The sequence below is a fragment of the Bemisia tabaci genome, chromosome 2, assembly GCF_918797505.1.
Source record: "Bemisia tabaci chromosome 2, PGI_BMITA_v3".
NCBI lineage: Eukaryota > Metazoa > Arthropoda > Insecta > Hemiptera > Aleyrodidae > Bemisia > Bemisia tabaci.
Window position 1 is genome coordinate 73,490,317 of NC_092794.1, and position 24,742 is coordinate 73,515,058.

The 24,742-nt window shown below is 41.0% G+C and overlaps 1 protein-coding gene and 1 long non-coding RNA gene across 4 annotated transcripts in view; one reads left to right on the plus strand and one right to left on the minus strand.

The window, feature by feature from the left end:
• Positions 1–17,386, minus strand: part of LOC109037804 (uncharacterized) — a 46,746-nt gene extending 29,360 nt beyond the window's left edge. The window contains exons 1-6 of one of the 3 annotated variants that reach the window (XM_072296214.1): positions 17,144–17,386; positions 12,951–13,047; positions 8,570–8,700; positions 6,482–6,685; positions 5,920–6,103; positions 1,688–3,506 (exon numbers count right to left, since the gene is read on the minus strand). In XM_072296214.1, the coding sequence (XP_072152315.1) occupies positions 1,688–3,506; positions 5,920–6,103; positions 6,482–6,685; positions 8,570–8,614 (2,252 nt within the window). In that variant the 5' untranslated portion in view covers positions 8,615–8,700; positions 12,951–13,047; positions 17,144–17,386. Of the gene's footprint in view, positions 1–1,687; positions 3,507–5,919; positions 6,104–6,481; positions 6,686–8,244; positions 8,508–8,569; positions 8,701–12,950; positions 13,048–17,143 lie in introns of those variants that run through there. The other 2 variants (XM_019052621.2, XM_072296215.1) reach the window with 2 other exon arrangements.
• Positions 8,710–10,320, plus strand: LOC109037806 (uncharacterized). Its single transcript, XR_002009498.2, has 2 exons — positions 8,710–9,748; positions 10,022–10,320. It is a non-coding gene; the product is annotated as an uncharacterized lncRNA (long non-coding RNA).
• Positions 17,387–24,742: the final 7,356 nt, after the last annotated feature.

Below are 24,742 nucleotides of genomic sequence, written 5' to 3' on the forward strand. Positions count from 1 at the left end.
GGGCTGCTCTCCTTTGAAGGTCATCAATCAACACTGGACTAAACGTTTACCACTTTGAAGCTCCACTTTGAACGTGTGTCCAGCCCTTTTCTGTTGAGAAATGCTACTTGGGAAGGGGGGAAATGGGGTTGCGTTAAAGGGGCGGAGGGGAGGGTCAAAAATGCCGATAAAGTACATTACGTAATTTATGAACGTTCCCAAGTTCTGTGAGGGTGTTGCAGAAATATTCTACTATTTTATGATACTGACTGATTTGGACTCTCCTACATTGACATTAATGTATTTTCCTTAAATTAGTTAACCATCAAGTGTGATTGCACAGACTTCGGAGAATTATAAAGTGACTGGAAAAGAGCTTGACAATGAAGCTGAAATCAGCACTCACATCACTCATTTGATTGGGAAGTTCAAATATTCAGGCAGATGTAACCAGTAGAAAAGGAAGGCACTTGCATGATCATGAACTGACCATATGGTTGATTCAAATTCATTCGAACTTAAGTGGATATATAGGGGTAATACTAGGGGGCTACGCCCCTTGGCCGCTACGCGGGCCAACCCCGTGAGGGCACCGCGTCATCAATGGGCCGCTTCGCGGCCCTATTTTTACCCTCCTGTCAGTGTTGGTTTTATTTTTTCCCTAATAAATTACGATATGATATATAGTTTACTTTTAGAATGAAATGATTTTTGTTTTTGATAAATAAAGAAAAAAACTTTTTTTGAAGTCAAAAGGACGCGTTTTGGAATGACTGATTAATGAAACATTGCAGTAAAACAGCGAATAATGATAATCAGGTCATAATTAAGTAGCTGAGGAATCAGGAATCGAACCCACATTTTGAAACATGTGGACGTTTCCGGACGACTCGGCCACCGCTCGTCTTGAAGTGACCAAGGCGAATCTTGTGTTGATAAGTGCGTAGAGCTGATGCACAGGCTACTCACTCAGCCACTGCGCAACCTCCTGCGCATAGCGGCAGCGGGTTGCGGAGCATTCTGTAAATTAGCTCACTTTTATAACTTGATTGTAAAATAACCTGGGTCTCACTTCCAAAATCTGATTAGAGCGGGCTCAATTACGGCTTATTACCTGTTGGTAACCGCAAAAATCATGAAAATCGGCCCGGTAGAACGCTGTAACTAAGCGTTACCAGTTACGCAAAATTAGGAGGCCTCGGAGCTTATAGTATAGATTACATTTTTTCCCTAAATGTTTCATGTTTAGGTCAAATTTTTGTGGTTGACTGCTTCCGTTGATGTTTTGACGCCTAGATCCCTGTCGAATCCTGCCTGATCTGGGTAAACTAGATCTGGGTGGTGACTTTTGAAGAGGAAGAAGAAGAAACAAGTTACCACCGAGAGTCACAGACAGGACATGATTGATTAATTTAAGTAACATTAAAATTATGCTGTGAATATCGAGATTAACCGGATATTAATGTAGTGCTGATTGTGAGTCTTTTTTATTCTGAGGGAAAATCGAAGTCAGAGGTATAAAAAATATACTTAGAAGAATAAATTGAACTCTGGAGAGTTTCAGTGCAAGTCTGAGGGAAAATAGCGTTCAGCTCATGCAGATGCATTGATAATGGTTTGCTGACGTCCCACTAAGAAACTAATACCCACTTTTATTAGCGTAGCAATTTAAAATAAATAAGATTTATCAAATGATTTCCGTACTCACGGTTCGTCCTTGTTTGAATTTGACTGTGGTTTAGAATTTTGAGCAGGTTTCTTTCCACTTCCTCCGGAGTTTCCATTGCTTGGTTTGTTCGAATTTTGACCAGAAGGTTTCATTATGACTGATGGCTTGGAACCAGGATTGAATTCATCATATTTAGGTGTTGTGACACTATTAAGATTGGAGTTGCCATTATAACTGTTTTCATTTGGACTATTACTGTTGTAGCCAAGCTCCTCATCCTTTTTATTTCCAGCTGGTACCACATAAGTGTTTTTGTGTATTGATGTAATGATGACAGTTTTCTCACTTTTAGCTGGTTGCACATCTCCAAGATTCAAACTATCGGTTTTGTCAATGCCAGCAGGGTAGTTATTGTTACCGGTGTTTGATGGTTGATATGGTTGAGCCATACCAGCATTGAAATTATTATTGTTTCCACTGTTGTAGCCATTCGTTCCAGTGTTGTAATTATTGTTACTTGCACCACCATTATAACCACTTGCACCCTCACCGTTATAACCAGAGTTACTGCCGCTGTTGAAATTGTTACTGGCACCATTATTGTAATTGTTGTTGTTAGAACCTACTTGGCTGCTGCTGCTTGTTGGAATGTGCTCGATATGTGTAGGCCGTGATGGATTCACAACGGAAGAGCCAGAGGGGTGACCTCCATTACTCTCTGTGTTATGGTTGACAGGTTGCTTTGGTTTATTTGCATTGTAATTAGACTGACTATTGGAACTAGGGTATCCATTATCTCCTTCAAAATTATTGTAATCATTGCCTGATGGTTTTTTGTTACCCGTGTTAATACTTGTAGGCCGCGGTTCATCTTCAGGGTGATTTAGCTGACCACCTTGATTATTATAACTATTACCTTTATTATAATTTTTGTTATTTGAAGTAGATGATGGTTTTTTATTACTGGTTACAGATGAGTGGCTTGCAGCACTGTAACCATGGTCTCCATCGTAGCCTTCACTGCTGCCTGCTGGCTTTTTGCTCCCGGTACTGACACTTGTAGGCCGTGAGTTTTCTTCAGCATAACTGGACTGACCACCTTGATTATTGTAGTTACTACCTTCATTAAAATTATTGAGATTTGTGGTCATGAAGGGTTTTTTATTACTGTTGACTGACGATTGGCTCCCAGAATTATAGCTATTGACTTCATCTACATCACTGTAGCCACCATGATTTACTGGTTTCTTGTTTGTAGGTCGTCCATTCGATGCTGAGTTTCCTCCGTTTTGTGAATTGTAACTTCCACTGTTAGATGCACTTGATTGTTGATTATAATTAATGTTACTTTGCTGACTGTAAGGATTTTTTGAACCTGACGGTCCAACCGGTCTATCAACATTACTTGCATATGATGTTTCATCCTCCCCTGCAAAATGACTGGGCTTATTTTTATTGGTGTTGGAAACTTCATAGGAGGGATTTTTTGGTGGCACATAGTTCCCAGATGATGGTCTACTGTAAGCTTTATCAGTTTCTACACCTTGATTGTTGGATGGTCTGTAACCACTGTCGTAATTATCGTGCGAATTTGCTGTTGCAACGTCTTTATTTTTATTTCCACTATTGGAAGATGACTGGTAAGGAGGTTTCTGGTTGTATGGAGATTCCTCTACGTCAATGTACTTCTCAGTTGTTGTCGTTCGATGTCTTGGTGTGCTAGGGGGCATGAAATCCTTGTCGTAGTAACTCGGCGTTGGGTAAGTGTCAGGAAAATTAGGATCAGGGCGTTTTGTTACTACGCGATTATTTTTGTCTGTTGTTACCCTCGGCTTTTGCTGGAGTTCATTCACAACAGCTGAAACAAATAAATACGATATTTTCAAGAGAAAATAAATATTGCATACCTTACCATATTTGGACTACATTTTGCAATTTGGAACTATATAAATTCTAGACCGGTTTAAAAACAACGTATGCTCCATTAGTTTCCGTATGCACATAAATGTTTACCCAGAAGAGCCAGAATTTATAATTCCAAATTGCAAAATGCAGTCCATTTGTAATATACTCAGAGTAAAGCAATATCACGACTCCAATTTTTTGTGGCTGCTCAACTAAGCTACAACAAATTTGATGTAGCAACATATATGCAGCAGCTGCTGCAACAAATTGGCAAAATTGAACGGTTTGGCCGAGCTATGAGCTTCCAAAGGGTCCCCCCTACCCCCCACATCCGGCAAACTAAATTTTATTTTTTTATCTGTTATTAGATTGGTCCCTAAAGCTCAATATCTGATTGTCTGCATGTTTGCCAAAATGCTAAAATAATCGATAAAATCGTTAAAATGTAGTTCACAATCACGGTTTTACTGTTTCTAGGGGCATGAGAAGGGGGTCAGGGGGGGCTTAAAAACTATATTGATCCAAAAACTAACCATCAAAATTCAGTTCACAATCGCGGTTTTGGTGTCTCTAGGGGCATGGGAAGGGGGGGGGCTTCTAAACTATTTTAATCCAAAAAATAACCATCATTCCTTACAGTAGTAAGCAAGGCAAAATTAGGGCTATGGCTGATTGCGATCTTGCATAAAATATATTTTCAAATCGGCAAATTACGTATCAATTAAAAAATTTATTTTTTACAAAACCAAACGGCAGCGGCGTGATCTCAAAACATTTTTTGGAAAAAAAAAACTCTTTGATAGGCCTTAAAGTTATGTTTCCATGCGACTTTTCCGCACTTTTCCGTTTCGATTCTGGAAAAAACGCCGTTTTTGGCCCACCTTAAAGCACCCCCTAGTACCAATTTTATAGCACAACTCAGCGCCTGAAGGATGAGCATTTCATAATATGAGAGCGGAAGAGCTGAACTAAGATAAAAATTGAGGAAAAGAGGTCAATGTCATAAATTAATCGGTGACGTAAATTATCAATCGAAATAGCATCTAACGCAAATAATTCCCTTAGAAGGATTTCATAATGTCGGAGAAAGAAGAATTTTGGTATGATATCAGAAGTTGTACCATTGCGAATAGAGTACCTAATACCAGTTAAAATACATCACTCAAGTTATTAGTGTTATGCAATAAGGTCAAAAATTCTTGGACAGAATTACTTATCTAAATTTTTATGTTTCTACAGTCAAATATTTAGGTGAGGTCAACAGATGGCCTTTCTGCTGCTTGGAAAATACAAATGATTTATGATAGGTAAGTAAAAAAAAAAAAAATAAGTGGGAGGTAGCAACACGCTATGCTGGAAGCGCTTGCTCTTGATTCTCCGAATTTCCATTGTGGTATCCCGAATAAGCCTATCTTTTAAAGAAAATGTGTGTATATTTTTCAACATCGTGATGGGTATGAAACTAAACTCATCCTCATGAATCAATGTTCGCTACGTTTGGGGCCACCCAAAATTTCCGCAGTCTCCCACAGAGGGCAACCTACAGAACAGACCCCAAATTTTTACTTCAACTGTCAAAAAGTAATTTGACCCTAAAAGTGTCCAAAAATTTGAAAGTTTTTTTCCAATTTACAAAAAAATGGAAGCCTAACAGAAAAATTGATGAGAAATAAAATTTTTCTCCTGGAAATTACCTTTCATTTACCTTTCATTGGTAGTCGCCAACCTGCTCCCGAAAGTATACTTGTACTCATAGCCGGTGTCTACCCCGGTCTGCTCCCGGATGATTGTGGTCAATTCCTCAGTCGGGAGACCGACCGGGACCCTGTGGAAGGCAATTCTGAGGTTGCTCTTCCCTTGTACTTGTGCTGTCAACACCGTGCTGTTCTGAATGACAACTGTGGCCCGAGCCTCGGCCTCGCTTAGGGTAGCGCAGGTGACCCTGAACTGCGCGTCACGCGCTCTGACCCATCTTATGGGCTGGACCCCCACCTCACGGTGTTTTTGTCACTTGGGGGTCACTAATTTTGTCAAAAATCAAAATGGCGACCTGTGGTTTGCGCAAAAATGTTCTATACTTGTCCTCTTTCGATTGATATGTATGAAATGAATGTTGGGTCCACAGCCCCCCCCCCCCCCCCCGAGAGGTCCTCGAAAATTTTGGGGTCAACAAAAGAAGGTAACATTGATTCATCTCTAAAGTTGTGTTTCAAAATATGATTTAGGTAAAATTTTAGAGGGGGTGGACTTGACTCTTGAGACACCCTGTGCAAATTTTTCCGTGATTTATCCTGATAAACTTGTTCATCAAATATTATCACTAATTTGACTGTACGGAGGGATATTCGAAATTAGGTAATACTCACGGTCTTCTGGCGGACATATCTGTCTTCCATTTAGTCGAATAGTTTTGATGCGTGGGCTACCCTTAGTACCATTGAACTTGACCATTAAACGAGAGAGAACTGGAACCTTGGCTACTAACCGCTGATTTAAATCTAGAATAGTATATTTCATATTGTCCTCAGTCGTTACCTCTCCTGTCCAAGACTGAAAATATTTACAAAAAATTTTCTTTAAGAGAATAAAAACAAAAAATGAAAACTTCATTCAAATGTTGACTTCAAGACTATCTTAAAAGACTTTGACAATTACTCTTTCCACTCTTTGTTCGCACCTTCTTATAAATAATTACCCCCATAACTTTATGCGTTCAAAATTAAAACAAGTAACCCTAGAAGAAAGACATCCTCCTCATATTGGCATTCTCACGAATTCTTGTTATAGCTTTTAACTCCTATTGTGATAATTTGATAGAAACTTTAATTGATTTTGAAACCTCAGGCTACTTTCAGTTTGAGCTGATGGCCAAAAATTTGGATTAATTAAGACTTCATTTTCTTTGGTAAAATAAGTTACATGTCTTACCACAAGCAAGTGAGTGGCTCGGTCGAAGTTTATGTTGAGAACAACACCAACCAAATTGTCATTTGAGACGAGTTGTACCTCTCCATACCATCTGTCAAACTCCGGCTCTCTTCCTTCATAGTTGAATACAGTTGGGCATGGAGATTCAGGATGGAAAATGGCTTTGATTGTAACCGGCAGAGTGATCAAAAGAAATATACATGTCTGAAAATGATAACCTCTCATTAGTTTACAGCATCGAATCTATACGGTTGGCTGATCAAAAACTATGAGGGAATTTCTGCAGGAGATACCAACAGGAGGAGGGGAGACATGCAGCATTGCAGCAGCACTTAATTCGTGATAATTTCCGTCAAAAACCTGGATCTAGAAGAGCCGACTGTGCAGGGTTGTCTCTATCATTTTGAGCAATCCTGTAGTGTCTTCAGTTTTATCTCGATTCAGAGAAAAATGACGCTCCGCTCTCGGTTTTTTCTCTCTGCATGGTTATGCGGGTTTAGTTATTGAGGGACTCGCGCATCCACCCCGGGAAGAGTGTATTTCCCGCAGAATAAGTATCAACTCAGCATCACTTTTAGAGAGGCATACTAATTGATAGTTGTCAACTTATAACTTCAAACCAGGGTTTAAAAACAGTTTGTCCAAGAACTTCCTTCCTACAACCCGATGTGTGATAAAAGTTGGTTCAAAAACTTTGCGATCCACAGTGCTACAGAACATGTATCTTAAATGTTTTTGCCTCTAACCCACTGTGCGCCGAATAGCTTGTTCAAATACTTCCCGCCCGTGACCCGCTGTGCGGCCTGGCTTTCTCCAGTCTATGCACAATTGCACACCTTGCCTATTTAAGGTGAATCCAGGGTTCGCTTAGGGATAATTCAAGATTAGAGATAGCGCCACCGGTCACCACTGAGAATTTCACTTTCCTTCGACGATTACTGAAATAATTTTCCTCGAATTACAAAAAGTAGATCCACAAGATATAGATTAATTTTTGCTTGATTTTTTGAGCCAAAAATATTGGCAATTAGAATTACAAGCGCAGAGAAAGTACGGCTGAAACTTTCAGCTCAGAGGCGGCGGCCGAGCGCGCAACGGAATCCCTCTTGTTCTGTTTCTCTCTCTCCCATTGCCGCAATGGGAATTACTTTCCGCCGTAGTTAAGACTTTATTTTTGGGAATTTTGAGAAGATTTTTTTACTGAGTGTTCCTCAAGTATGTTGCCATATCCCCTGGATCTCCAATCTTGAAGAAGTATTACGGTTTTTATTATTTTGGCAAATATATGCGGCTATTCTGAGCAGCGCGACGTGGAGGCCAAATCGCGAAGTTCCAAGCCTGGATTCACCTTAAAACGTTCGACATTTTTAAACGGCTACGCCGATTTAGCTCAAATTTAATACCAGCCCAGTGCTGATAAGATGTCACTTCTGTGATAGTTTGAACGAAAACTCGATATTTACGCGAGTTATCGAGACTAGAAAATTGAACTCCCCCCCCCCCCCACACACACCCTCACCCTCACACACACTTCTCTTCCCAGCTATCGGAAGGATAAAACCGCATCTCCAGTTTCTTTTCGTTGAAAAAAAGTCCTGTCTCTCTACTTTACATCGAAAAAAATTTCAACCAGAAAAATATTTAAAACGAGGGGGATAAAACCCAGCGAAAATCTGAAAAACACGACGAGTCGGAAATACTTTCATGAATAAACACACACACTCATATAAAAAAGACTCCGAACGGCATACAATCATACATACATATCTACTTATTCGTAATTTACGGCCCATGATCCATGTTGATTAGGTGTGGTAAGTGGTCTTTTGTCCAGGTCTGACATCAAGGAAGAATGCAATAGTGTATTTACTTCGATAAATACACTAGAAACCCACCCTGGAACACATTTATGTCAATAAGTTAGCACGGCGCCGCGCCGCATCGACTGCAGAAATTCTCTAAAAGCAGCGATTCGCCAAATTGAGGGTGTGATGGGCCACCACGCCACGGCGGCGCGGCGATATGTCCCGGGAAACTGAATTCTTTGAGGTAAGTAGGTACGTAGGTATGCTATCGCAATGACATTACCTGAAGATGCGGCGTTGCGTGACCTTGAGAAGTGGCGTAAATCATGATGCCGAATAGGTCCGTTTGTGTGTGGACATGGTACGTTTCTCAGCGCTCGACAGAAAATGTGCGCGATTCCTTGTGTCAGCCACCTAGAAAAAGAACGGAGAATAATTGTATCACATTCCACACACGCTTTTCTCATGCTTATTAAAAACACAATGATTGATCAAAAGAATAAGTCCCCCTTTCTCCCCCTCCCCCTCGACGGCCAAGTTTTATAAACCCGCTGGCGTCAGCTTGACGTCAGACTGATTGTTAGTCACACTGACTCAGGCCGGCGCACTTTTACTGGGGTTCTGTTTCCTCTAAATTCACGGTCAGAACACGCATGGATATCATGCAGTTTCCTAATCTAAAAAATAACTTTCTTATCACTGCGTGGTCGAGTTTCTGCCCTCCAATGAAAAATTATCAAAGTTAGCTGTACGGGTTTACCATCAGAGGTAGACAGCTGGTTCTCGGAGCAAAACCCGTTATTTCGTCCAATAAAATCTCAAAGTTTCTTTAGAATGGAATCCCCGGAGCCTCCTCTAATGAGCCGCGTTATTCACGGTCTATTATTTTGGCGCGCGGCTTGTAAAAAATCTATTGAATTAATCATCCCATCGCGCGCCGCTGCACTTATGATGACCACCCTGTCAAGAAAAAATGCGTCATGAATATTCGGGCGTTATCTCTCCCCCGACTACTTAATTTATATTTGAGGAGGGTTATAAATATTTCACCTTGAATTGCAAATATTTTAGATTCAATTGCGATAAAAAGTCTCCGGAACATTGGAGGGGAACCACTCACAAGTTTCTCGGACAATTTGTTTTTTTTTTTTTTATTGAAGACAATTTAAGAGAGTATGATGCTGAGGACTCAAAGGTACGGCGTAGGGTAGCCTGGGGTTAAGTGGGCACGGCGGGTTAACTGAACACTCGACCCAGCTGCCACCTGGTGGGCATACTCAAAACCAACTACGCGTCAATTTCATCAGTTTATAGACCCTTACTAGTGTACCTTGCGCCGAGTTGATAATCTTTGTTTTTTTTGAAGTTATGTTTACAAACGTGTTTCGTGGGGCGAAAAGTAAATTCCCGGTGCTGTGAACTGAAGCCCAAATGACATATCTAGCTTTTGAGGAAGACTTTGGTAAGTGCTTTATTGTTTCATCTATAGTTTTATGTACTATTTCCAGTGATTACTTTGGTAATTATTCCAATTGAGTACTATTTATGATTTTTTTTCTCTGAAATTCCGAAATGGGGTTAACTGAACACTACCAAATGGGGTTAACTGAACACTACCAAATGGGGTTAACTGAACACTACCAAATGGGATTAAAGAGGGCATTCCCAGTTAACCCCATAGATTACAAGTTAGCCAAAACATTCACTAAAACTTGTTTTTTGATTTTAATTGCAGTATTTTAACAACTAAAAGGAGAAAAAGGACAACCAACCATGGGACCTATTCAGAAGTCATTGAAATAAGTTTTCCGTATCTCTTAGTGAAAATGTATATAAGTATTAAGACAAACAAAAAATCATCCTCAGATGTATTTCTTTAATTTTTAAGACTTTTCCACTTGTTCATTTGACTTAATAAAAGTTTCCTCTTTCAAAAGTATGCTTTTTCATCTTAGTGTCCAGTCAACCCACCCCACGGGGTTAACTGAGCACTTTCCCATTTTTTACAAAATCTAAATTTTGACCATGAAGAAATTTAAAAAATGAAACATACTATTTTTTGCAGATACCTTACATTATACTGAAGACATTGTACTTTAAAGATTAACTCTATCTATCACCAAATTTGTTTTATGATTTTTCAAACAAAATGGTGCCCACTTAACCCCAGTCTACCCTACAACCTAAGCGCGGGTAGAATGAGGTCTGCAGTCAGGGTAGCAATTTTTCATGAAAAATAAACTTTTGAAATTTCAGAAATTTCTGGAAAATATTTAAAAATCCCGATTCCTTTTCATATTCCGCAAAATGTAAAACTTGTAACTGTCTTCTATTTTTGTGTATTTAAGCGCGGGTTGCATACCGTAGCCCCTGAAAAATATGAAATACTTCACAGCCTCGTAAGATTTCACGAAATATTTCACGGAAATTTCCAATCATTCATATTTTTCTTTTCACGCGTGCAACCCTGCCTGCAGTCCAACGGAAGTCCATAGAGTTATTAAACCTCTTTTGTTCTACCTAGAGTGGTAGGTATTGTGGAGTAGGGGCACCATTAGAGGGGGAGGAACTCGGCCTTCGCATCCATTTCGCATTTCAGGTAAGTTCAAAAAGGAATTGAGTATCAAAATATGGGGAGAGGTCGAACATTGAATACCTAATTAAACTTGAGCTCGTAATGCTCATGAAAATACATTCACTTAATCTCTCTTGCAGAGTTAGGTATTTCTAAAATTGAAAAGAAAAAAATCAACAAGGGAGAAAAAAGAATGTATTACATTATTTTATATGTAGGTATATTAGACATCGATCCCTATTTATCAAAAGTTCCGCATACAATACTTAAAAATCACCCCTTTTTAAAAATGTTGCAGCCGCAAGACACAGCTCACGTCGGTCTCGCCATAACGAATACCTAAACCAAACATGCCAGAATGTTGAATTTTAGCTCGGAGTGAACTACGCTTCTGGGAATGTTTTCAGATTAGTCATACTGAAGACAAAGAAACCCCATTTTGAAAATGCCAAAATGGGACCCGTTTGAAACAGTATTTTTGGTAGGCTCTGATGCAGGGCTGGATTAACCGTAGGGGCAAAGTGGGCCTGTACCCACAGCGGCAAATTTTTGGGGGTGGCAGAAATCGAGAAACAAAAAAAAAAAAAAAAAAAAAAAAAAAAAAAAAAAAAAAAAAAAAAAAAAAATACCGCCCCTGAAAATTTGAAATGGAAAAAAAAAGTCAAAAGCAAAGTCACAAAAGACGTTTATCCGTCGACGTATAGATATCGATATCGATATCGAACGCGGGTGGGATCACCTTAATTTTACCTCACTTTTTTTCAGTGTAGCCTCGCCAATGGCTGCTCGTGTTGAGTTGTGAGACCCCCGCGTGGGAACCCGGTCAGGCAATCTAATTATACTTTTTCAATTACTTGTTTTTCATATTTTCAATACAATACAATAAGCTAGTGTCAGTAGAGTGATGCCTGACATCCCTTTACACAAATGAGCTTATTATTTAAAATCATCTAAAGTTAAGTTCTTGATTAAACAATAAAAGTAAAAAATGGGCTAAAATTACACCTTACAGTGGTCAGATTTTCCAAATTTTTCGGGGGGGGGGGGGCGCCCCCCCCCCGGTCACCCCTCCGGGACGGCTTTCCGCGTGTCCACAGCGGCAAAATCGTTAATCCAGCCCTGCTCTGATGACGTAACAAGGCGCGAGGGAAAGGGCGTTTGTTGATTGGCAGAACTCAGCTTCAGGCTTCGCCTTCCTACGTCAACTCGACTGACGGTCTTGATTGGTCGGATTTAGATTAACTATTTTCCTCTTAAAAAAGCTCGAACTGCATAATGAACCTATTTCGGGTTTTTCCACGATAATTTACAAAAGAAGAAATATACGACAACCCTGCAAAAATTTCTTAATTGCCGCTGCCCTACCTAACCCCCCTATTTGTACCTGTATAGATGATTGATCTTTGGTTTCCTCCACCTTCGAATATTCACATCCCTGAGCAAGGAAATTTGGAAAATGTTTCAAATTTTCTACCTTCTTTCGAAAAGTTCACTTCGGATTTGCCCGGACTGATTAATTTGCTCCGCAATTCACATGGCATTTAAACGTGGATCCCTATCTAATCTAATCCAATGTATGAGGGCCCGCGCGCGCCGGCAAGGGAGAGAGGTGATCTCATCTGGGATTTCCCGTTCGCCCCCTGCTTTTGATTTGACTTCATTTCATGAAATTTTCTCCGCTCAGGGGATCTCTACTTAAGGTTAATATAATTTTCAGTAAAATTATCAGTACATCGCATCTCCCTGGTCCGGTCTCACCAACTTTTGCCAAAATCCTGTTGACAAAGCAAAACTTAAATGTCATTTTTGGGGGATTTTAGGGCTCATGAGGTGGACTTAACATTTTCGACTGTTGATTTTTCATCAAGTATGATATCGCTGGGATGTGACTACTGCTGAAATGTGTGTCAAATTAGTGGCAGACCAAATGAAAACTCAAGCTGGAGGCACTCAGAATGCATGAAATTATTATAGGAATACAGTTATCCTTCATTTTCTGCATTCCGAATATACGCTTAAGCGGAGGTGGAAAACACTGAGTTAGGTATGATAACCGTTCCGGCAGGTAAGTAATACTTCCAATTCTTACCTTCCCCAAGTCGCACCCTGTGTTTTTCTTGACTTTTTCCGCCTTTACGCAGCGCAGCATTCGACGCATGCGCAAGCGCCGCGACGACGATTGCTCTCTGTAGAAGAAAAGAAAAGAAAGAAAAAAAAAGAAAAAAAACCCATAGGTACCTAATACTAAGTCGAGGGGCTTGGAAGGCAACGCGCATGAGTTGATTTAGGAGAAAATTGAGATACAGGGTGAGCGAAAAATCCCCGACCCCCCTCTAACTTTTTACCTAATTGAAGTGAAGATTTGAAACCTGGAGAACGTTCCTAGGTCAAAAGGAGCCACTTTTAGACCCCCCTAAAATTTTCAGAAGGCCCCTTCCCCCAAATTTGTTTTTAAATCGAAAGGCCCCACTCAAGATGCTTCATTTGAAAGAACATATAAAAAACGAAAAATTTCTGCAGCGCAAACCCGAAGTACTTACCTCAAACCGTCCCAAGTGGCGGCCGGTTGAAGTTCAAAGAGGCTAAAATTGGCAATTGGTTTTTTGCTGATAGATTTGATACTTGGTTACAACCGACAGGTGGGGTTTTATGACACGAAAATAAAGATTTTGACGTTACATGTCAAAAAAACAAAAGCAAAAAAAACAGAATTTTTCAAAATGGCAGCCAATTAATGTTCAAAATGACCGAAAATTTGCAACCTCGGTTTTTTTTAAATCTATAAAACGCCACTTCCATTTTGTCGTGCTTTCAGATGGCAAGTTTCAGGCAAATCTATCGGTATAAAACCGAAGTTGGCAATTTTCGGTCATTTTGAACTCAAATCGACCGCCATTTTGAAAGATTCTAGTTTATTTTTAAAAAAAATCTGACGTCAATAATTTCGTTTTTTCGTGTTGAAATACCCACAGATACCGAGTCTCAGGCAAATCCTTCAGCAAAACACCGGGGTGCCAAATTGGACGTAACCAGCCGCCATTTTGGGACGGTTTGAGATGAGGACTTCGGGGTTTTCGCAGATTTTTTTTTTATATATGTACGTTCGAATTAGGTAACACTAGAGGGGTATTTTTGTTTGAAAAAAAAAGTTGGTGCCCCCCCCCTCCCCGCGGGTTCCCTTAAAATTTTAGGAGAGCAAAAAGTAGCTCCCTTTGATCGAGGAACGGTCCACAAGTTTTCAAATCTTTACCTCAATTAGGTAAAAATGTATGATGTATTAATGATTTCGACTATAACCATAGAGTACATAGAGTCGTAATGTAAGTGGGAGAGCTGGCGCCACTTTTAAGCATTTTCCATGTCCCGAATTCCGAGACTCCTGTGTGACGCCGGGTCACTTTTTCGATACATAATCGATTGTTTGCGATACACGGGTACCCGGCCATCCGATGACAACAACAACAACAACAACAACAACGACAACAAAGGAGATAGGAATTACCACGTATTCCACACCGCCATTTTGGATAGAAAATGTATCGAAAAAGCGACCCGAACTCGGCGCACACCGGGCTCGGAATTCGTCGAGCAGAACATGGCGCCAGCTCTCCCATTTACATTACGACTCTATGTACTCTATGACTATAACGAGTCTTAAAATACATTCTGCAAACAAAATTATTCATAGAATCCAATTTTTAAACATCAAAACGTAAGTTTGAACTTTTATTCCACCATGCTCATCCACGTAAGTTTGAGACTTCCAATACGTATTTCTTAAAATAGGTGACTCCAACTGAATCGCGTTATGCGAAAACAGGCAAGGTCCATGTTTTTATATTGCTGTATCTTTGAGTTTTCCCATTATAACAATACTTTTCAAGACTTGGTAAATTATGAAAGTTGTATAAGGATTTGTTTTATGAGTGAAATAACCCCAAAACGAGTCTTTAAGTACCTACACCACTTCCGGGGTTTAAAACTTTACTTTGAAAGGTATTATGAACCCAAAATAACTAAAGACTGAAAAAACACTTTTGCAAGACACGATTTTATGGTATAAATGACTTTGTCAACTCTGGAGGAGTATCTTGCAACTAATGGGTGATTTCACGATAACAGGAATAGTTAAAATGTGAAATACCTTAGAAATAAAAGTGCACCAATTTTAACAGGATTTCATTACCTTATTTTAAAGGTATTAAACTTCCTTTTTTCAGCTTTGGCACGCTCTATTTTAATTCAGTGCAAAGTTAAAGTGATTGATAAACAAGCCATTGAATCAGGTATCAGCGCTTCCCGCGGGACTGCTGGAGGACCACGCAAACATGGCGGCCCTGCCAAATTGTGTCGGTTACGTAACAGACACAGCGTAACCGACACTCAAAAATGTGAGATTAAAGATGATACAAAAGATGAAACTTGGCAATTCTTGAGTTACGGGGTGGAATTAATGCTGCCTTAAAATTTTTCTAAACTTTGGAGACTTCCTTTTAGTTTAATACTATTAAATTGAAGTTTTTGCGTAGTGAGGAATTAGTGCTACACACGTAAAAATCACTGGTTTTCATAATAATTAAAGTTTTCATTGTAAAAAAAACTGACTTATCAGTAATGGTTTTGTCAAGAAGACTCCAGCGAACAATTTGATGGCAGTTTTGAAACTCCTGACTCCATCTGGCGAGATAAACACTGCACTTAATACAACTGCAAAAATGTGTTGCCAAATGTGGCGACACCTCTTTCTTATGACTTTTCTCGCTCAATAATAAACATTTCAGTTCAAACTGGCAATTTTCTTGAACACTAGAGTCTCTTTTCAGCAAATATTGCCAAAGAGTTCATGATCAGTACTGATTTGTTACCACAAATTGCTCTTTTGCTTCAAAATCGGGGTTGGCGACGCGTAACCGACCGGACATTTTCGGCCTTTAAAGTCTCATATTATTAAATATAATAATAATTCATTATATTTTTCAACATGGATAGGTTCAGGGACATCATTCCTATTGATTAATTAATTTGGTTTTCAATCGTTTTTCCCTATGTCGTTCATAACCCACGGCGACACGACTATTCCTATTATCGTGAAATCACCCTAATACTTAGTCTTTGATAGTCGGAAAAAATTAACGGCACGTGACATTTCATTATATTGTGGTGAGCGAGTAAGTATCCGTCAAATGTTATAGACCGAAGAGCAATCTTCACCAGGTCCGGTTTTAGTATCTAGTATCACCAATTAACAGTTCGCATTAAGTAAACTTTGCCAAGTACTTAAAGAGTCAGTTTAATTTTAGTTAGAGATTACTAAAACTCTTTCTTTACTTTAGTAGATATTGATAGAGACTTCTAAAATATCCCATTATACAGTCTTCCCATGTGCGAATTAGAGGTAGCAAATGATGCTCTTCCTGCCTTTCCCTTGGGTTCATCCTGAAAGGCGACGACGCCGCGCCGCGCCGAGTGAAGGACGGCGACGGAGGGTCGCCGTCCTTCACTCGGCGCTATTTTACCTACGTCGCTAAAAATGGGGGAGTGTCAACCATCAGAAAGGCTCTAAGCGGATAGGGGAAATTGACGGCTGGATGTCGCAGAGCGCCAGAGAGTGATGTGAAAGCAGCTATTATGCACGTATCATCTGGTGCCCCATAAAAAAATGCATGCTGAAAAATAGCCTGGGAACAGGTAGATTTATATTACGCAGGTATAATGCAATATAAAAATCAAGCAAGTTTGAGATGTTTTTCGAGGATTTGTAGTAAAGTTGAGCATGCAAATTGCATGCGGCCAAATTTAGCTCGAGAATAGCCTCGAAATGTATCTTTGAGAGGCCAATTTTCCGGGGAGGCCTCCTCATAGCCCCGTTTCCTGTAGGGAAGAAGGAGACCACGTAACCCTCCCAGAAAAAAAGGGGACCGCATCGCCGAGAGAAAATCGCTTTGCTAGGCACAAGATTAGGTAACACAATTCTTCAAACAGCATTTAAAATTTTGTTTTATCAAGGGGTAAATTTTACAAATTTTGGTAAAGCTGGACCTCAATACGAAAATTGATTTTTTTTTCGTTGTCAACACCGGATACCAGACGCCAAGATGAGAAAAGGCGCTAATTGTAAGTATTAACACGTATACTGATGCACCAGTCTAAGCAGAATATTTACAGGGAATGACATCACAGTTTAAAAAAGGCCAGGACACGATAATGATCGGCGGGTCAAAACGCTTCGCACGATGAAACGATCGAGGAATGACCGAATGAAAAGGAAGCCGAATTTGGTACCTAAAATTTGTATCCGTGTTCCGGTGACAAATTGATTCTGCGGGCAATCCTCAATGATTGGAAGAGGGCACTATACACTACACCGAAGAAATTCGTAAAATTCGTTGCCAGAATAACAAGTTGCGGAACTGCGAACACGTGTAAAAAACAACAACTTCAACAAGTATTGCGTGACGAGATGAGCCGTCAACTGAGCGGCGGAGAACGCGACTAACTGATCGCTGATCATGGTAATTCGTAAACACTGCGTCGGCGTGCGGTTACATACATATAAAACCGGTTTCTTTTAATCGGGAATGAAAAATCCCCGAGTGATGATCTGCCAACTCGCAGTCATCATCGATACTTAGCCGAAGTGACCGGCCGACCGCTGCGCTGACTACGTCCGTTTCCTACTCGTCCTTCGTACAACAATTATACCGAATTGTACCGGTCACAATGCAAATGGGGTTGTTGCATGATTTTTTTTTTTTTTTAAATTCAGTTTCTACGAGTTGGAGGTGTACCTATACTGATTAGTAAGGTATTTTTTTAACTTATTATTATTATTATTATTATTATTATTATTATTATTATTATTATTATTTTTTTTTTTTTTTTTTTTTTTTTTTTTGTAACTCAGAAGAGGGAACACTTCCGGCACAAGTATTACTGACGGGCCACAGGCCAAAGTCAGTAACACATACTATCTTGCTTGAAAAAAAGGGTAAACGTTATTTTAAAGTAAAATTTAAAAAAAAAAAAAAAAAAAAAAAAAAAAAAATTTAAAAAAATTAAATTTTAAGCGAAATCAAAAAAATTATTCGATATTAAGAAACGACCTGACAATACTTGACGTGCTTATAACGACGGACTTCTGCATTGAATGAAGCAGGTAACTGTTTATTCCGAGGTCTCGAAGATGTTGAACTAAACTTTTTGGAACTATCCCCGTTACTGACATTATCAGGGGCTTGATACAAACAATATTCAGGTTCCATAATCGCTTCATTTCTGCAGCTAAGGGCAGATATTTTACCATCTTTTCCTGATACTTCAGCTCCAAGTTATGATTATTAGGGATGCTAATATCAATGATGTAAGCGGTGCGATCTCGCTTATCAACAAGCACTATGTCCGGTCTGTTTGCCATGATGGTTTTATCGGTTAGGATCGGGTTATCCCAATAGAGCCGGAAGCGCTGATTCTCCAGGACCGTGGCTGGGCAATATTTGTAGTAGGGTTCAGCAGTATCACATAGTTCTCGATCGTTGGCCAGCGCTAGATGTATAATTTTAGCCATGTTGTTATGCCGCTCGGTATATTCCTTCCCTGCAAGCAATGCGCAACCAGATGTAATGTGATCTATTGTCTCGGATGCAGCATTACACTTCCTACACTTATCGCTCTCGATCTTCTCCTTCAGTATATATCTCTTGTAATTCCTGGTACTGATCACTTGGTCTTGTATTGCGAGAACAAATCCTTCCGTTTCTGGATACAGCTGCCCTTTCGATAACCACAAGAAAGACTTTCCTTCACTAACATGATCCTGCGCAACTGAATGATAAAAGCGTCCATGCAGCGGCTTGGAGGCCCATGCCTCCAACTGGCCAGCAACTGGGTCTGAGGGTTGTTCTTCATTCAGATCGTGACAAGCGAGGCGCAAAGGCGTGTAGGATTTATCTATGGCATTTACTGCAGCGTGCAAAGTGCTGTCGTTTCTACTGAGGAAGTAATTTCGCAGGTTACGGACTTGGCTGTGGCAGACCTCCTTCACATCAAGGATACCTCTTCCCCCCTGTTTGCGGGGGATGTGTATTCTCTCCTTCGCGGCTCTTGGGTGATGCTTATTCCACTTGGTCATCAAGGTTCTGACTTTCCTATTAAGCCCCTCAAGCTCCGTGTCAGACCATGGGACAACGCCAAATGAGTACGCTAACGCAGGAATGGCGAAGGTGTTGATTGCCTTGGTCGTATGTTTTGAGTTTAGAGAGGTCTTAAGTATCGCACTCAGCCGATCAACGAAGGTGTTAACCAGGTGCTCTTTGACTCTCACCTTCTGGATGGAAGAGCTCTGCCACATTCCAAGGTATTTATAAGCATCCTCCATTGTCAAGCTATTGATGACGTCACCAGAATTGGTCACAAAACCATCCTCCCGCACTATAACGCCGTTTTCTATATGGAGCGTCGCGCATTTAGGTACTCCAAGCATCATGCCAATATCATCACTGACCTCTTCAATCACCTTGAAAAGTTGATGCAACTGGTCTCTTTGGGATGCATAGATCTTAATATCATCCAAGTAGACTAGGTGGTTGATGACGTGGAGTACTTGTCTGTTCCGACGCAGAGGGAACCCTACCTTCATCTCTCGAATGCAATTTGAGAGGGGATTGAGGCCTAAACAGAACCACAATGCACTAAGACTGTCACCTTGAAAAATACCTCGCAGGATGTGGATGACCTCAGTTTCCAATTCACTCGCCGATCCTTGTATTATGATTCTGGTGCGCCAAGATGCCAAAATGCTCTTCAGGAAATGAACAATGACAGGATGGACTCGGTAGATATTTAAAACGTGAATTAGCCAGCTGTGCGGCATTGAATCAAAAGCTTTTTTGTAGTCGATGTAACCCACATGTAAGTTACGACGTTCCTTTACAGCCTGCTTGAGCACAACCGAATCAATTATTAACAGCTCTTTGCACCCGAAGCTTCCCTTGCGACACCCTTTCTGCTCTTCACACAAAATTTTCCACTTAGCTACATGTCTCCCAATTAATCGGGTTACAATGGATGTGATGACTTTATAGAGCGTGGAGAGACATGTAATCGGTCTATACTCAGATGGGTCCTTCGAATCGCCTCCTTTATGTTTCGCAAACGTCACTCCTTCAGTCAGAAATATCGGCATTTTGTCAGGATGAGTAATAATATCTTGAATGCTTCTTGAAAGCTGCGTATGCACACATGTTAACTTTTTCAGCCAGAAATTGTGAACTTTGTCTGGTCCGGGAGCCTTCCAGTTATGAATATGCAAAGTTGCTCTCCGCACATCTTCCTTAGTGATTTCAACCTCACCTTCATGTGTAATGTGGGCATGACGCACTGTTTCCTGCTCAATCCAAGGAGCTGTGCTATTATGCTCCTTGGCCTCTGACCAGATGGATCGCCAAAATCGCGTTACGTCATCTTTCGATGGGATTTCTTCGGGAGCGTTTCTCACATCCGCGGCGTTTCCCATCCTTCGATAGAAGGCTCTCTCATTACGCTGAAACAGAGCATTATCTAAATGGCGCTGGTATGATTTTTTATATCTTCTGAGTCGGGCAGCTTGAACTTTTAACTTCTGCTTCAGTGTATCAAGATGGGTTAAAAGGTTTTCCTCATTCACATGGGCCATCTTCGCCCTTAACCTCTTTGAGGTATTCCCCTTGACACACTGGGTGACTCTCCCAATCTCCTGCCTTAGGTTGGCCACTTTCCTTTCAATCCTAAGTTGCCATCTTGGTGCATTCAGTTTGATTTCCCTACGCCCATGATTTGTGGGGCCTTTGACGGCTTGTGTTATCGCCTGAGCTGCACAATAGATGATGCAATGAACTTCCTCTAACGTTGATTCTTCACGAATGTGTGCTGGTATAATTCGGTTCATCCTCTCAATACACGCGAACAACTTAGGAGTGTAAGGAAGTTTTGGCAGTGACTGTCTAAGATTTGGACTGACTCCTTGCCATTTGATCATTTCAGCAATAAATGCAACCTCTAGCGTATCAGCTTTGATAACGTTCTCGTCAGCAGTATCAGTTGCACACTCATCATGCTCCGCATGTACGATGCCTTCATCAGTGTGTAATCCCGGTACAATGTCTCGCTGTTCCACCGGACCGTCTGTGCAAGAAACTGACGCGGGATCAGCCTCTAGTACGTTTTCTTCGTCTTCACATTCACCGCGAGAAATTTCAAGTTGGACTTCATCTTTGATATTCTGCAGATCATCAGCAGACATTTTACAAGACTTCAGTATCACTCGCTTTTGGTCCATTAGGCGCTGCTCTGAGACATTTTTGCAGTCAGGGAATCTATCAAGAAAAAGTTTCCGCATTTCCGCCCGGTATCCAGGAATCGTTTCCATTTTAGACGCGAGGTAATAACAACGCATGACGTGTTGATTCATGCTTAGAGTCCAAGCCATGCGTTGCCTGAGTTTCCCTGCTTTAGTGGTCGTCGGCTGACTAGTCGACGAAACACTTGGAGCAGGGTTGGTATTGTTGGTTGGCCGTCGTGCCATACACTGGGACGATCCACGACCATCTTCGTTCCCAGCGTGGGGACTATTATGCGCGCCATGTTCCCCAACCCTTGACGCGACCGAGGCTCTTCTTTTATCGTCTTGTGCAAGAAGATCACTGACTGGGGGCTGCAAACCCCCAACCAGGGATGCGCAGCTGGTTTTTCAAGTTGGGACAAGCACAACTCTACTTCCTCGGACGCCCCTGGCGATGTTTTGGCCACGAGGATGCCCAGCCACTTGCTCGGGTACCGCGGGGTCGCCAGCCCTCGAAAGGGCCTCCCGTACGACATTGAGGTCGCCCCTGAGGTAGAGACCCTGAGGTTATTATTATTATTATTATTATTATTATTATTATTATTATTATTATTATTATTATTATTAGTTATATGCGAAGTTATCTCCAGCTTTGCTGGGTAGTTGGGCTCTCTTCACGTGAGCAAACAATGCTCATTGGTAGAGAGAGTATAGTGGGTTGAGGCCGGTGTTAACTTGGCTATGAATGGCCAATTTACAGCCGACGATAAGGTTTGCAGTAACCGGGGTGAGAACTGTGTCCTAAGACGCCCACCCAGAGGTTGCTTCTCGTCGATGATGGTGGGGTAGGGGTTTAGGTTGTGGGGGAACAAATGAGTATGGATTCTTTGGTTAAGGTTTTCAACTTAAGACTTTCCTCAGTATCCTAGCAGTTCCGAGGATTGCTGCTTTCTGAGCTGTGACAAGAGAGTGCTTCCCAGGGATTTCTTCCTTAAATTTCTTCCATTCTTTCGAGACTGCTCCCGTCGCGCCGATTACGAAGGGTATGACTTTCGTGTCCGCTTTCCACATTCTACTTATCTCGATTTCTAAGTCTTTATACTTGAGTCTTTTTTCGGCTTCCTTCAATGATATGTTCCTATCCGCTGGGATTGACACGTCGATAAGCAAGCAAGTTTGCCCCCTTTTTCGCAGTATGATGTCAGGCCTGTTGTTCGGAACCGTCCTATCAGTTCTGACAGGAACATTCCATATGATAGTTGTTTGTCCATCATCCGTTGCTGTGATAGCTTTTGGCTTGTGCTCGTACCAGTTTGTTTCGACTGCTATATTGTACTCTTTGCACAGGTTATGATGGAGATGGGTGCACACTCTGTCATGCCGTTCTATGTAGTCCTTTTTGGCAAGGATCGGGCACGCCGATATTATTATTATTATTATTATTATTATTATTATTATTATTATTATTATTATTATTATTATTATTATTATTATTTTTCATATTCATTGCTGTCACCAGCTTTGCTGGGTTGCTTTAAGCCCTCACACAGGGGCAAACAATGCTCCTAGGTATGAGGGCTGTTTGTGGTTTGGGTGGCCGGGTGGTGGTTATTTCACTCCCCCTTGGGGGGTGGCTCGTCACGGACTAGGATACCTGTTTTAGGAACCGAGGCAGGGTAGGTGTCTGGAGGACGCCTGCCTAAAGGTTTCTTTCCTGAGGTGGTAGGCGGTAGGGGTGTTTTTGGTGTGTGGGAACGTTCTAGGTGTATTCTTTTGGTGTGTGGGAACGTTCTAGGTGTATTCTTTTGGTGTTATTATTATTATTATTATTATTATTATTATTATTATTATTATTATTATTATTATTATTATTATTTTCTCGTATCTCAATTCACAGCTCGAGGCCGGCAGATATTTAGTCCTCCCCCGGCAATTCAATGCAAAGGAGAGTCCTTGAATTTAAAATTGAAGTAAAAATTTAAAATTGGGATTAAAACTTTAAAATTGGGATTAAAATTTTAAAATCGAAGTACAAAATTTAAAATTGGGACTAAAACTTTAAACTTGGAGTAAAAAAAAAAACTTAAAATTGGGGTTAAAACTTTAAAGTTGGAGTTAAAACTTTAAAATTGGGGTAGAAATTAAAAGTTGAAGTTTAAAATGCAGGTTAATCTATCGGTTGGTGGTAACTATCCATCACCCAGAACTCGCCTCACAATCCTGCAGCTCCCTAGCAAAGCTGCTTTCTGCAATTGTTGATACAGCTTCTCTCTAAGGTTGATCTTCCTAAGACTATCAAACAACTTCACAGGAATCTCCCCCGTTAGTTGCTCCAATAATAATTGGCACAATTATTACTTTGTCCAATTTCCAGAGGCACTTGATTTCGTCTGCCAAAGGCATGTACTTGCTTATCTTCTCAACATAAGCGCTCTGGATATTCACTGCCGACGGCACAGCTACATCGATTATAAAAGCAATTTATAATTATTATTATTATTATTATTATTTCTCATATTCATTGCTGTCACCAGCTTTGCTGGGTTGCTTTAAGCCCTCACACAGGGGCAAACAATGCTCCTAGGTATGAGGGCTGTTTGTGGTTTGGGTGGCCGGGTGGTGGTTATTTCACTCCCCCTTGGGGGGTGGCTCGTCACGGACTAGGATACCTGTTTTAGGAACCGAGGCAGGGTAGTTGTCTGGAGGACGCCTGCCTAAAGGTTTCTTTCCTGAGGTGGTAGGCGGTAGGGGTGTTTTTGGTGTGTGGGAACGTTCTAGGTGTATTCGCGCTGCTCCACCTAGCTTAAGACCTTCCGGAGGATTCTGGCAGTGCCTAACACAGCAGACTTCTGGGCCAATACTAGCGAATGTTTCCCAGGGATTTCGTTCTTCAGTTTAGTCCAGTCTTTAGAGACTGCTCCGGTAGCTCCTATCACAAAGGGTATGACTCGGGTTTTGGTCTTCAACATCCTGCTGATTTCGATCTCTAGGTCTTTATACATAGGGTGTCCCAAAAGAACTGCCCCTTTTTCCGCAGAGGGCGAAAGAATGCAGATATCAAAATGCGGTTTGTGTGAGGTTATAGTCCTAGTAATTACCTATAAAACAAGACCAAGTTGAGCTCTGTAGCTTAAAATTTGACCGAGATACAGCATTTTGAAAGTGACGTGTCAAGGTGCCGCCTACGAGATTTTCAACATTTTTTTACGGACGAACCCTTGGACGAACAGACACGACGCATCTGCAGGTGGTCCTTTAAGATCCGGTGCAATGAATTTTTTGAGATGTCAAGCAACACCTGAAACTTACGCAAGGATAAATGACGGTCTCCTCGAACAACAGCAGCAACGGTACCGATTAATTCGTCTGTGATGGAGGTAGACGGTCGGCCCGGTTTCGCGGGACTTTCCGTCGATTCGCGGCCGCCAGAAAAAGATTTAAACCAACGACCAATGCTACTTCTGTCCAAACAGTCGTCTTTATACACGCCTTTCATTTCATTAAAAGTGTTTTTTACTGACATTCCTCGACGAAAACAATAACGAATAACGTGGTGTTGTTCTTTT